The sequence below is a fragment of the Salminus brasiliensis genome, chromosome 18 (assembly GCF_030463535.1).
Source record: "Salminus brasiliensis chromosome 18, fSalBra1.hap2, whole genome shotgun sequence".
NCBI lineage: Eukaryota > Metazoa > Chordata > Actinopteri > Characiformes > Bryconidae > Salminus > Salminus brasiliensis.
The window spans coordinates 16,511,500-16,525,693 of NC_132895.1; the positions used below are offsets into that span (position 1 = coordinate 16,511,500).

A 14,194-nucleotide genomic window follows, 5' to 3' on the forward strand; every position below is an offset into this window, starting at 1 on the left:
CAGCTCAATAGAAGTGTGTTTTAGTGTATAGAGGAGGGGTGCAGGGCCCGCACTGCCTGTGTGTGTGTATGTGTGTGAGTGATAACCCACTTAAGACGGCCCACTTTACCCCCCTTCTGCCACCCTTTTCCCCATACTCCCTCCCTCACTCCCTCCCTCCCTCCCTCGTCTCGTCTCTTCTAACCCCCTAGGATTCAAATTCCTGGTCTCTGGCCCAAATTCCAAATTCATCTCTCATGCGGCAAGAAACACAAGAAACATGTACAGTCGCCCCACCCCTGCCTAAATTCCCTGAGAAAAACAATACACCTGGGCTTCAGAAGTCTAGTCCTTCAACACACCACACAACTTCTAGAACCTGGGTTTTTAAAAGCGGGTTTATTCCATTAAAGGGGAATTTCACAGACTGTTTAAACTATATGCATAATTAAATAGTTAAAATGTAAACTGAAAGTGATCAAGGATGCTTTGATAAAATGCTCTATTCACGAGAAACGTACAGAGTCAGAATTGTTCAGAGGGGTGATGATAGGAAACAGACATCCAAATCATTTAAAGTCACTAAAGCTACCTCACACATGCTTAAACCCTCAACCATTGCTTTATGGGAGTTTTAAGCTAGGTTTTCGGTCAAACATAGATTTAAAGAGAACATTCATAGCGGAGGGCTACATGCAAGTTGTGGTAAAGCAAAATAGTCCCAAAAGAAAAGTATTTTTTTCAGATTTACCACTATTTTACTGTGGCCAAAAGTATGTATAAAACTAATAAGTGTGGGTATATAAAAATCTATATTTGTGTTGTTCTATACATTAGTTGCTACGTTTCTGAACCATTTCACACCAGACCACGCAGAATAACTATTGTTATTATGCTATATGTATCACTATTTGTATCTCATTCAAAAATGTTGGAAATCAATCAGTACAATTCCCCACATTCCCCTCAGTAGAAGTTCATCCACAGCCTACTCTTGAAAATGATTCTCAGGTTAGAAAACAATGAAAAAAATACTTTAATAAGCATAGCACCTTTACAATATGTGAACTTTTATTAAGAAACCCTTCTTCACACTTTTACAGAAATGACTCTTTAAAGAACCACTCACTAACAGCTTTTCCTTCAATGGCATCGCTCCAAATAACTTTTTTTGGCACCTTTATTTTTTACGAGCGTATCTCCAGCATCTTCTAGCTGCCCCCTCAAATCTGTCATAGTGGATATTTACTGCCTGTAAGGGGACTTGAGGAATGCAGGCACAAATTAGTAAGTAAAAAAAAAAGCATAACCGACAGAACAGGCCCCGGTATCTGCTGCTGGAACGCACTTATTCAACATTTTTAACCGAGTGCCAGGAACATGTCATATTTCTTCATCAATCCCAAGGTATGAGCACCATTAGCAAAACGGCTAGACAGCTGAGGTAGTCAGGTTTTTTGAAACACAGCTGGGCACAATGCAGCTCAAGCAAAAGGTCTCCTAAAGAGGCTCCAGAACTTGTGCTGAAATTCGGAGGAATGTTCCACAGCCATTTGGGACGTATATGGGGGTGACATCTGTCACAGTTCACAGATTTTTACAAGGCAGTAAAAGTTTCCCGTCAGCACCCCCCCCATCGGCCCTCTCCAGAGCCGCCATTCCAACTGTAGCCCCCTGCTGCTGAACTACCCCTTGAGGCACACATTTACACACTCTCACAAACAAATACAGTCACAGTTGTTGTTTTTCATGGTGTGAAAACAATGTTTTAAGTCTGCTCGAACAGCAGTGATCTCTGTTTTATCAGTCTCAGTAGATGTGTGAGAAAAACGTGGATTGACAGAGAAAGACAAACTCATCAGACATTGTTATGTAATGTATTTAATTTAACATAGACTAAAGGGTTGTAACGATTTCACATTTTTTATCAGAACGATATGGAGTGTAGAATTACAGTGCTTCATGCCAAATGAAAAGTGTAAAAAAACTGCCTGAATATCTAATGTTTACTGGATTGAACAGAATTCAGTCTCTTTTTTATCTGTAACAAATACAAAAGTAGCTAAACATGTTCTGAAGGAAGAACAACAGTTAAACTTCTAAAGGGCATAATTTTTAGGAAAGTTGGCAAAATACAATCATTCTGTCTGGTAAATAAAGCATTAAACGGACTAAAAGCTAAAGAACCAAGTTCCAGTTCTTGGCAGAAATAACTTTAGATACAGCGTACATCTCTGGCCTACATACAAACTACTGACTTCAGAAAGGGTGTTAAACAGAACACCAAGGACATTTAAGAATTCAAACATAACACTGCAGAGACCAGCTTTGGGGTGAAAGGGCAGCAACACTGTTTTAATCATGGAACATTTTCAGGATGCAGCTTTTAACGACGCCCATGTATCTTTCCCATATCACTTGATACCTGCAGAGAGACACAGTTAAGCTCTTAATACAAGCCTATTCTCAAGTCTGGCAGAAATACTCCAGTGTTTTCTGCTGCATCCATAGCATATAGCATATACTACTCTGCCATGTCCACATCAGGTCCACATGCCTCTTTCACTTCACTTCAGTGACGGTACTGTATCTCACAGCTTGAAAAATGCAATATAAAAAACTATTGTTTCAACAGACTTATAATAGAAAGCAGTGGGCTGATAGCGAAGCAGGCAACTGTATGCTACATTTGCAGTAAATATAGATGAAGTTTAAAATTACAGAGTATACCTTTAATGATAAAGAACATTCTTTAAATCCCACACACATATGTACACACACACTAACCTGAATGTCTCTAGTGTAGTGGCAGTGCTAGTGTAGTGGGTGAGGAAAAGTGTGAGGTCTCCAGCTGTCCATTTATCAGATCGGCACGGTTCAATGAACTGAGGGCAGAAGGGAGTGTTTCAGACAATGTTATCTAATCCCAGCAGGGACTGTTTGCTTGGAGCACAAACAGTAAGAGAGCATTGGTTGAAGTGCTTAAATTGGGGGAAAAAACAAACAGTCCAGTCATGTCATGTCATTTAACTGCAACCACATGTTCAAAGCAACATGAACAGAACTGTACCTTCTCCACAAGGTCAATGAACAGATCCCTCACGTCTCTGGTGTTTGTGAGTTTAGAGGCGATGTTAATCAGGGCTCTGGAAAGATTCTGTACAATAAATTATGAAACATCAATAAGACTAGGCATAGTACTATTTAAATGAACAGTAACACTGGTGGTAAACATTATAGTGAGGCTTTGTATGTAGAAAAATAACTAAACATTCAAATCTTTACACATTTTTTATTCACTCAAGGCAAATATCAGTCTCCCACACTAGAGGTGAGATTTGCGTTATGACACCAAAGAGTCATTTATGTGTGAATATGAGCAATTTCTTCTCTGTCATATTAATTTAGAAACTAAACGTTGCTTTGTCATGAATTACAGGAAATGTTCCAGGATCTACAAATGTATTCTCTTAGGATGAGTAAACCAAACTACTGTGTTGGATTACATATTGATAAAGACCCAAAGCTCATAGCATACCTAATTAGAACATATTCAATATTGCATTTATAACCACAACTAGAACCTTACAAACACAAGTGCTTCAAATGCTTCTTTGAGCCACTCACACGCCTCTTTTACTAACATGAATTGGTTCTTGTATGATGTTGGTCAAAGAACCATTTGAAGAGTGTCTCACCTTAAAGTTAGCCTCCATCTCAGTGAAGACTCTGATTTTTCCCCTGAGCTGGGAACACACAAGGCTGTGACACAAATATAGAAAAGACATGAATAGGGAAAAGTAAACATTGTCAGAACTTCTTATGGATTTTACATTAATTATCGTTATAGGAGACAGCTCCTCTACCTTTTATGTTGGTCCAGCATGTCCTTATCATTAACCAAAACCTTCAAGTCTTTCAGATCATGCAGAAACTCTTTCTCCAGATCTACATCCATGTCCTCCATCATGTTATCTAATCAACAGAGAGGGGCAATGCGAGGAAAAAATACAACTACGGTTATGTCTAGAACTGTGCAATAATTCAGTTTTAGCTTTGGCACCCAGTTGACCATTACTGCCACTTTCCAGTCTGGATCCAGCCAAGCACTGCCTTGGCGATAAGCATTGCTTGGTTTTCCACTGGCACAGACAGCCTTGGCTGGTGCGGTGCTGGCTGCTATTTTTAGGACTGATGTAAATGACAGGGCCTAAGCACACTATGTTGATATGTATCACAAACGTTCAATCCATCATCTAACTAACCAGACATTTTACATTATTGGTAGATAAGACCTCATATTTTCATACTGTGGTATTGCGTTCCATTTGCAAGTAACCCACTGGACATATTTTCCCACATATTTGTTCAGTGTATAAAAAAATCTTTTTAGGCCCATTGCTACTCCAAAAGCACAAGAGTAAGGGAAACCATTAGCTCGGTCTTAAAGGGCTCTCTGCAGGTTTATTAAAATGTACCGTATTTCTGTATTGTGTATCGTTCTATCTAGGTATCATCTCTCATCCAAAAGTATCTTAGTTCAAGAATATTTTAGACTCTAATCTTTATTTTTTAGATTCTAAAACCTATTGGCTTGCCATGAATTCTCTATGTGGACAACAAAGGAAAGTTGTCATTCTGTAAAAGGACATTTGTTAAATGTCGTTGTTGAAGCTTGCCTAAAGGCTTTGTATGGATTGCCTAAACACAACAGCTACTTCAGAAGAATATGAAAGCAGGCCTAAAAAGCCAAAAAGCTGATTGGGTGAAGCACTGCTCAGCTAGAAGTTAACTCTATTTGGATCCTACTACAATCTCTTCGGTTAGCTAACTGCACACCAAATTATAGCAACACTATCTGGTAAGACTTTGCAATGCTGTGCTATGCTATGCTATGTTATGTGGCTCCTGTGATATGTTGGCAGTGACATAAACCAACCAACAAAATACCTTGGTAAATAGTGAGGACATATAATGTGAGCTCAGCTTACCAACGGCCCCTACGGTCCAATAGCTGATGAGCTGGCCAGCACAAAAGGCAAAGTCCTGAAAAGACAGATACTGCAGCTTTCTCTTCCCTGTCTCAAAGCGACTGTTTGCAAAAAATACAACAGCAGCATAGTCCCTGCAGGAAGAGATGACTGAGTCAGTGAGGAGAGGAGAGTTTGAAGGGTTAAAATGATAAAAAGAATGACTGGAGGAGAAGGACAATGACCAGGGGAGTGAGTAGGAAGGAAGTGGAGAACAACAAGGGTTCAAAGGACTGTGATTCATCCAGGACTACATTCTAGTATTCTATTTTTGCGTTCACTCTGTTATATCATTCAAAGACAATTTTCTCTCAATGCATATTCTTACTTGGCCAGTGAATCAGACAGGAGGAAGTGATGCTGTACATTCTCCACTAGGGGGCCTTTTAGCTCCTCCACCACTTTAAACACTCGCTTGAAATTATCAAACTGAAAAAGAATGGCAGTTTAAAACAGTGACAGTCATTATTTAACATGACATCATAATTGCACAATTATACCTGACATAATACAGCTTGTCTGTATATTTCTGCAATATAAAACACTTATTAGGATTCAATGTGTTCCCTGTGGAGGATGTGAACTTAATTACATCTATCTAAAATAAGAAATTACGCGTAATCTAAATCACGCGTAATTTGATTATGGGTGCTTAAACATTTGCAAGACTGATAAAAACAAAGTAAGCGTCTTATATAAATAACAAATGTCAACTGACAGCACCAGCTGGTTGTTAACTTGTGAGCAGCCTCATAGGAGGGAAAGGTCTTGGCGTCTTGCCCACCTGCCGACGACAGCTCTTGAGGGCAATCCCTGTTTTTGAGCTGATGTCATCCAAATCCTTCTTGGTCCCTTTGGAAAGTTTCTTTCCCAGAACCTCTCTGGCAAATGTGTGATCAAACTCATAGTACCTACACATGGACAAACATGTTAAACTGTTACATGTTAAACATGTAAAACTGTCACATTAGCACTGGTCTAATGCATCTAATGCAGTTAGGGCCTGAATGATCAATTCATTCGTACAATGAAATCAGCTGATCCAGAAGATGTTTGTTTTGTATTTAAATGATCAGAAGGGCTAAGAGTTCTTATGTCTGACAAAATCTGCTACACTAACAGTCCATTGTTTTAGTTCAGCAATACATGCTGAGCTGGAAGATGGCATGCCACAAGGAAACCCTTTATATACAGAGAAATCATGAAAATAGTGACTAACAGTGACAAAGGGATTAACTAAAACTGTTGACAGATGTTTCATAAATTAAGCCGATTACTATCAGTTCCTGGAATTATTAGTAAAAAACTTTATTTTGGTCCTAGTCATAATCCAATAAATGGATGCACGTAGCATGTGAGTGGTTTGCTGCACTATACCTCTCAATGAGCATGGCCTGGCGGTGGGCAGGTATCTGAAAGAGGAGCTGGTTGGCCAGTTTTGATGGGCAGTGCAGTAGTCGTTCACACATCTGAAAGGTTCTGTACTGGTCCATAGTGTCACTTTGCAACACCTCTCCACTGGCCTCACACTCGCCCAGAGCACCGTTCTCCAGCCGCATCTTCACCGCATCACCCACTGCAGAACAGAGAGAGGACACTTGTTATTAGTGGCATGAATGCACTATATCGGTACATAACAAAGCATCTGCTCTTTTAGTTAGGTCTCAGGATATGATGTAAATGGCACACCTGAGTATCCATCCAACCACAGCTGGTACACCTCTTCATCAATGATGGTGGTGTTCCCCACAAAGACATCCAGTTCCATCGACATCCTCTAAAATTGCACAGAATATTTTACAAGTTGTCTTAATTGGCTGCAATGGCCTGTCATGCACAAATCTAGTATCACCATTATCTAACATATATGGGTGTAAAAATTCATCCGAACATTGTGCTATAGAGATGAGATTCTATTAAATAACTAGAAAGGAAACTGAACATTAAGCTGGCTTTAAAAAGCTGGCTAATAACATCTGAAAGGTTAAAGGAGTTGTAGAAAGCTGTTGATTGTTTTTTTGATAAACTGTAAATGTATTTACTTTAAATTATTTAAATGTACACTTTAAGATTACTAAATTGCGTTGCTGGGTAATTGTTAGGTTTTCTTATGGAATTGGTGGTTGCTGCGGTTTTTCAAGTGGTTGCTATAAAGTTTTTTTAGGTGGTTGCTTAGAGGTTGTAAGATGATTGCTATTGTAACTCCGGTGGTTGTTATGGTGCTTACTAGATGGACACTAGGTGGTTGCTATAGCATTGCAATGGTACCCTAGATGATTGCTATGGATTTGCTAGGCGATAGCTTTTTCAAGCCAACTTTTTAATACCAGATTATGCAACAATATGGATGTAGTCATGCTTTTTCTCCAGTTAAATAAAAAAAAAATCTGTGGAAAGTAATATGCGATATACACATATATACAAATACAAATACAGTTAGAACTAAGCAGGTTTTTTTTTTTTAAATAGTAAGTAGCTTTGGCTCATTGCCCTCCAGCCAGCGCATATTTGTTCCACCAGCAACAGGTTAAACAAAGGTTACAAAGGTTAAACAAAACACACACACACACACACACACACACACACACACACACAAATACATAAAAGCATTACTGTTGTGTCATGACAAAGTAAAGTAATGGTTTACATGCCAATGGAAAACACAGATGGGCAGAATAACCTGCAACACAAATTATTATAAAAAAAAATTATAAACAACATTTTATTTAAACAACATCAGTAATAATTAGATTCATTAGCTGCCACTTCACTACTGTTCTCAGCCCAACCCTTAAAGCCCTTTACAGCAAACAGGTGATAAGCTGTTCACCACTCAGCCCCAACTTACCGTGCTATTTTTGGACGGCACTCTGCGCCTGCAGCAGTCGGAGGTCGGTGGAGCGGCGGTCGTTAGCTGATATCGAACTGAAAACACGGGAGGAGCCGGTTCTTCCAGCGCTGCTCCGTCTGAGGCATCTGCACACTGTGGAAATTAGCAGACTCGCTAAGTGAGTTAGTTGAGAGACGGACCGCGACAACCGTGCGTCTAATACTAATCTAAAGCTGGTCTAAACTGCTGACTAATGAAAACTGCAAGTCTCCGACTTTTCAGCTGCTAGTCTTCGGTTTGGCTGCACTGATTACACCCGAGACCAACTACAGTAAACAGCGCGTCTTTCTCGGAGCTCTCGCCGGGCACACTCAACCCCTTACTGTACTACATTGCTGCCACCTACTGCTGTGGCAGGCAGGTCAGCCGGAGCCGGTACGGGGTTCCAATCAACAGTTCACCAAACAAGCAGAACAAGGAGGAGCTTTACAGAGCATTAGAGAAAAGCGCCACTGTATGAATGTATACTTGACTAAAAGTATTAATAATTATAAAAGCAGACAGTATTCTTTTAATGTTTTCCACGTGACATGGTTGTGTTTGTAAAGTTCAAACGTGTCAAGTTTACATTCACTTAAATGCATGCGCACCATCACAGCAGCACCACACTGCACTCCTCATTTCTCCTCTTCCTCACTAACACACTGCACTCCTGCTCCTCATCATCACTAACACTGCATTTCCGCTTCTCATCTTCATCACTAACGCATTGCACCCCTGCTCCTCATCTTCCTCACTAACCTGCTGCACTCCTGCTCATCTTCGTCACTAACCTGCTGCACTCCTGCTCATCATCTTCATCATTAACATGCTGCACTCCTGCTTCTCATCTTCATCACTAACATGCTGCACTCCTGCTCCTCATCTTCGTCACTAACCTACTGCACTCCTGCTTCTCATCTTCATCACTAACATGCTGCACCCCTGCTTCTCATCTTCGTCACTAACCTACTGCACTCCTGCTTCTCATCTTCATCACTAACCTACTGCACTCCTGCTCATCTTCGTCACTAACCTGCTGCACTCCTGCTTCTCATCTTCATCACTAACATGCTGCACTCCTGCTCCTCATCTTCGTCACTAACCTACTGCACTCCTGCTTCTCATCTTGCTCACTAACATGCTGCACTCCTGCTTCTCATCTTCATCACTAACATGCTGCACTCCTGCTTCTCATCTTCATCACTAACATGCTGTACTTCTGCTTCTCATCTTCCTCACTAACATGCTGCACTCCTGCTTCTCATCTTCATCACTAACATGCTGTACTCCTGCTTCTCATCTTCCTCACTAACATGCTGCACTCCTGCTTCTCATCTTCATCACTAACATGCTGTCCTCTTGCTTATCTTCTTCTTTGCTAAACTGGTGCACTCCTGCTTCTCATCTTCATTACTGACACACCACACTCCTGCCCCTTATGTTCATCACAAACACAACATCTCATCTTCCGAACACCCTGCACTCCTGCTCATCTTCTTTCTCACTTTTCATGAACTGCACTCCCACCCTGTTATCTTCATCTCAGGCACACTGCACTCCCACCTCTCATCTTCATCACTAAAAGACTGCACTCTTGCTCATCTTCTTCACTTCTCATAAACTGCAGTCTGACCTCTCATCTTTATCACTAACATATTGAACTTTCTTATCATCTCTAACACATTACACTCCAGCTCATCTTCCTCATGAATGCACGTCACCCCTGCTTATCTTCATCTCTAACACATTACACTCCTGCTCATCTTCATCACTAACACAATGCACTCCTGCTCATCTTCATCACTTACACTCAACACTCCTGATAATCTTCATTAACACACTGCACTCCTGCTCATCTTCGTCACTAATACAATGCACTCCTGCTCATCTTCATAACTAACACTCAACACTCCTGATAACCTTCATTAACACAATGCACTCCTGCTCATCTTCGTCACTAACACAATGCACTCCTGCCCATCTTCATCACTAACACAATGAACTCCTGCTCATCTTCGTCACTAACACAATGCACTCCTGCTCATCTTCATAACTAACACTCAACACTCCTGATAATCTTCATCACTAACACACTGCACTCCTGCTCATCTTCATCACTAAGACTCATCACTCCTGCTCCTTATCTTGCTCACTAACACACCTCACTCCTGCCCCTCATTTTTCTAACAGATTACACCCCTGCTCTTCATCATCCTTACTGCTCATCTTCCTCATTAACGTGCTGTGAATTGAAACAAACTATCACGCTTTGTCATTTGTTTTTATTGTTTTTTGCACACAGACGTTTTGACTGTGCTTGTGCTGCGTTTTACCCGGCAGTGGTGGTCCCATTGTAATCATATGTCCGTAGCTGTTTTTCCCCCCAGCACCAGGCAAGATGTGCAGTTGGGTAGCTTAATCAATTTTGATCATTTTTGTAAACAAATTATGGTGTGGAATCTCAGAAAAAACAAAAATGTAGGAAAAACAAATGTAAATGTATTTGTATGTAACATTTATAAAAAAAAACATGCATCTAATATACGTGACATAATCACCTTTTAGTTCCCCTGAACTAATACATTGGTTATGAGGACTGGTCTGAACCTGCAGACTCAGTTCTGAACTTTTTTTCAGGGTTGACAATTATTTAAGACTGGAGCCCTCCATCTTGCAGGCAGGCCTGTGAGCCTCCAGGATTAACTCCAGCCTCTCTCGCTCCCTCTCAAGCCCAGCAATCTCCTCCTCCAGTTGAGATTTCACATGCTCCAAGCGCTCAGTCTCCTAAAGGCAAAGCACAAGGGTTTGACATGTAGTTAACAATATATATAGGTAGATGTGTGCATATACACCAACATGTGCTGTAGCAAATGACAGTAAAGCTGCCTTTTTAGCATTTTCAGCTTGATATACACATGCTCAGCCCCCATATACCAATCTGCAATGTGAGCCCATCCAGAATATCTGTACAGAAATAGTACAACATGACAAAACTAGTATTTATGTGCTAGAGCACATTTAAAAGAGACAGGCGCCTGTGATGATGAAACTGAATAAAACATTTAAAAAAGCACCAAACACTGGATCTAGTCTCTCAATAACTGGCTGATAATTATAACTAGGAGCACAAAGAACAAGTCAAAAGTAAATGCGCAAATGCTTTAGACTCACGTTTTGTAATGTGTCTGTAAGCATGCGGCGACGATCCCGACATCTAGCTGCGGCTATTCTGTTCCTTTCTCTGCGAGCTCGCCTCCTCTCACACTCCTCTACGGCTTTCTAGAAGTGATTCAGAGGGAAAAATAACAGCCAATCTCTGGTGAGAACTACGTAAAACAAAAAGAGACAAAAGTCCAGTTCATCGCAGCCTATAATTCTCACAAACCTTTTCCCCCATTTACATAACCAAGTGTGCTGGGGCAAACAGATGATGACACTGCCATCTTGTGGATGAGAGCAACACACCATGCACAGATTTCTCTCAAATAGTACTCCTCTTACTCACCAACGGCCCTTTTCACAAGCTGGTCCGCCCCCCCTGAGTGTGTGCTCTCTGACTCCCGCGCAAATGCTACAATAATGACTCACCCTATGGGCCACTATGTGACTCAGGTGTGAATCACATTACCCTTTTACCATAACTGGATGAGTCAAATGAAAAGCCTCATCCCTACTCTCACTGTTTTTGTGTTAAACTGCACAGGGCCGAAGACCTACTACTTACAACTTCATTCATGTGGCAAACTCCAACTTACAACTTCATTGATGTGGCCTTGGTCAGCGTGCTGATGCCTCCCGTCTGTCCCAGAATGGAACTGGTCTGGACTGGAACACTGGGACAAACAGGGGCAGTCTGGCAGTGTGGAGGGCAAAAATGAGGCTAACGTCTCCCAAGCGGCCTCTGCTTCAGAAACTACAGAGGACTCCAGCAGCCACTGCAGATTTGGGCTGGAGGTGACAGTATCAAGATTAGGGTTGGATGTGGCTGCATCTGTGAGCTTCTGCAAAAGACCATGAGGAGAAGAGAATAATGAAAAGCTGAAGAAATGACAGGGCTTAGATCTTAAGAACCATATATAGAAGATAGATGAAGGGAAAAGAAAGCAAAAAAGGCACAGAAATAAAGCCACCAGCACATCCTCAATTCCACTGCTAGAAATGCTTACAACAGGCTCATCTGCAAGTAATTAGGCTAGGCTAACAATATATAGGCTAATATGTTTCATAATATATTCATTTTCTGAATGCTACAATTAGTTTTCTGCTTCTATTAGCATGCTAATGCTCGGTTTCTCTCCATGTCGTAGTCTAAGTAAAACAGGTTAATTAGGTTTAACAGGTTAAATAAATTCAATTATAAAAGTTACAAACCTTGTGTATGTGGACAGCGCTGTTCAGGTCCAGTCGTGCGGTCATCTCGGTGTAAGGCCCATAACTGAAAGCTGCACTCTGATACATCTCCATGCTCTCCATGTCTCTCAGAAGTGTTCTAGGGGCTTCATGGTTACTTTAAGAAGACCCGTGTAAAGTCTTTACACTGTAATTTTGGGGGAAACAATCGCAAACGTCCATCCCACCCTGTGCTGCTGGCTAATTAATAAACCCGAACATTTGAAATGATCGCGCCACACGGAGCGTTCAAACGACCGCACCACACGCTCCTGTGAGCGAAAACCAAAAGCACGTGATTGAATATCTTTCAGACTACTCCAGTCTGCTCCAGTCCCTCCCTTCCTTTGGAGTGTGGCACTCTCTATCCCATCCAATAAAACCTCACACCATCATGTCACTGTCCCAACAGCAGCTCTTCTAATAGCCAACAGGGCATAAACCATCAACCAAACCGAGCAGTGTCTGTAGATAGTCCTTTTTAATTTGACTTATTATTATTACTATTATTATTATTATTACTATTATTATTATTACCGTTGTTTTTTACTCTTTTACTGAGATCAAACAATGCAGGCTAACAAATCAGGTTGTGTTGGCTACTTAAAAAAATCCAGTAGATTTGAGTAGATTCAGTTATGTCTATAAAGAGTTTAATATGCTATAAAGTCACAGTAAAACATCGTGAGATGTACCTGTTGTGGCTAACACTGAAAAATACAGGCTTATTACTGTATCATTTCCAGACCTTCGTCTTGATGTTTTAAAACCTGATTTTCTTTATAACATTTGATACATCTGTAACCTGATGTTGGTTATTAAAGTAAATATATAGCTGCTCTTTGTATTCCTCCGCCCCTCTAAGGTGTTATTCAAGCCTTTGCTTTGTTGCCTTTTAATCCTTTGTAACTCCTATTTCAACACCGGGAACATAAAAAAAAAAAAGAATAAAAAAGAAAAAAAGAAAGAAGATAGCTTTAGGCCATCTTCGATTAATTAAAAAAAAATGTCCCAGTTTGGTCACGCCTGTATCTGAATGTTACACGTGTATCAAAAATACACATGTATGCATGTTTGTCATTTAGGTCATCCTGAAAGTTGTAGAAATGGCAGCTGGTTGTTTACTACAGCTCATTCGTGCTGTTTTTGTTGTTTATTTTCGCAAATATTGCCAAAAATTGAATGTGGGCGGGAAAGTGTGTGGGCGACGTCCTGTAATGCCATTACAGAAAGTAACGCAGCTCTGAGACTCTGCTCTGACTCACTGTGAGCTCTCGCGGCAGTTTCAGCGGCGTCCCAACTGCGCCCCAACTGGCCGTAGGTGGAATTACACTCATAGCCTACACCGTTCGTTGTATATCTGCTCCATTAAAAAGTCTATTGGTTATGTACTAATTCCACTTTGTTTATGATTTTGATCATTTCAGATAGCACAACCTCATGATGTTTTCTGGCTATAAACCTCTCAGTTCACGGCTCCAGTTTTCCCACACATCTTGATACTTACTTGAATCCATTTTCAAATGAGTGACAAATAAGTGAAATCCACTGCTGCTTAAGCCAGCTGTTTATGAATCACCCAAATGGGAACGCCTAGGCAAACTGCACCACACACAACTATTCACAAATAAAAAAGGAGGATATTTAGGAAGGGTAACGGCTTAAATAATTTTTTTTTATGTATTGACTGCCATCATGTTCCATTCAAAATGTGTGCAGAGTGTAATACAGGTGCACTTACATTAGTTAGTTAATACATCACTGGTGTTTTTTGTTTTTCTTTACTAGTAAGAGCTACATTTCTTATACAGTCATGTGAAAAAATATGGACACCCTATTATGCATCTTGAGGCCCGCGAAAAGACGAATCACATCAGAATTTATTTGTAGCCCTATTTACAACTGTCAGTGTCACAAAGCAGAG

The 14,194-nt window shown here is 40.7% G+C and overlaps 2 protein-coding genes across 3 annotated transcripts; both read right to left on the bottom strand.

Moving 5' to 3' along the window:
• Positions 1 to 1,842: 1,842 nt before the first annotated feature.
• Positions 1,843 to 10,524, bottom strand: fibpb (fibroblast growth factor (acidic) intracellular binding protein b). 2 transcript variants are annotated; one of them, XM_072662481.1, is made up of 12 exons: positions 10,440 to 10,524; positions 7,858 to 7,992; positions 6,699 to 6,786; positions 6,387 to 6,585; positions 5,794 to 5,920; positions 5,338 to 5,438; positions 4,971 to 5,104; positions 3,846 to 3,954; positions 3,678 to 3,741; positions 3,050 to 3,136; positions 2,767 to 2,864; positions 1,843 to 2,404 (listed from the first exon to the last, which is right to left on the bottom strand). In XM_072662481.1, exons 3-12 carry the CDS (start codon positions 6,781 to 6,783, stop codon positions 2,335 to 2,337), a joined length of 1,074 nt encoding a protein of 357 aa, XP_072518582.1. In that variant the 5' UTR covers positions 6,784 to 6,786; positions 7,858 to 7,992; positions 10,440 to 10,524; the 3' UTR covers positions 1,843 to 2,334. The 2 variants fall into 2 exon arrangements, with proteins under 2 accessions (XP_072518582.1, XP_072518581.1); XM_072662480.1 differs by lacking the exon at positions 10,440 to 10,524 and having other exon boundaries at positions 7,858 to 8,253.
• Positions 10,150 to 12,551, bottom strand: fosl1b (FOS like 1, AP-1 transcription factor subunit b). Its single transcript, XM_072662483.1, has 4 exons — positions 12,253 to 12,551; positions 11,637 to 11,882; positions 11,053 to 11,160; positions 10,150 to 10,665 (listed from the first exon to the last, which is right to left on the bottom strand). Exons 1-4 carry the CDS (start codon positions 12,352 to 12,354, stop codon positions 10,528 to 10,530), a joined length of 594 nt encoding a protein of 197 aa, XP_072518584.1. The 5' UTR covers positions 12,355 to 12,551; the 3' UTR covers positions 10,150 to 10,527.
• Between the last annotated feature and the right edge of the window lie 1,643 nt (positions 12,552 to 14,194).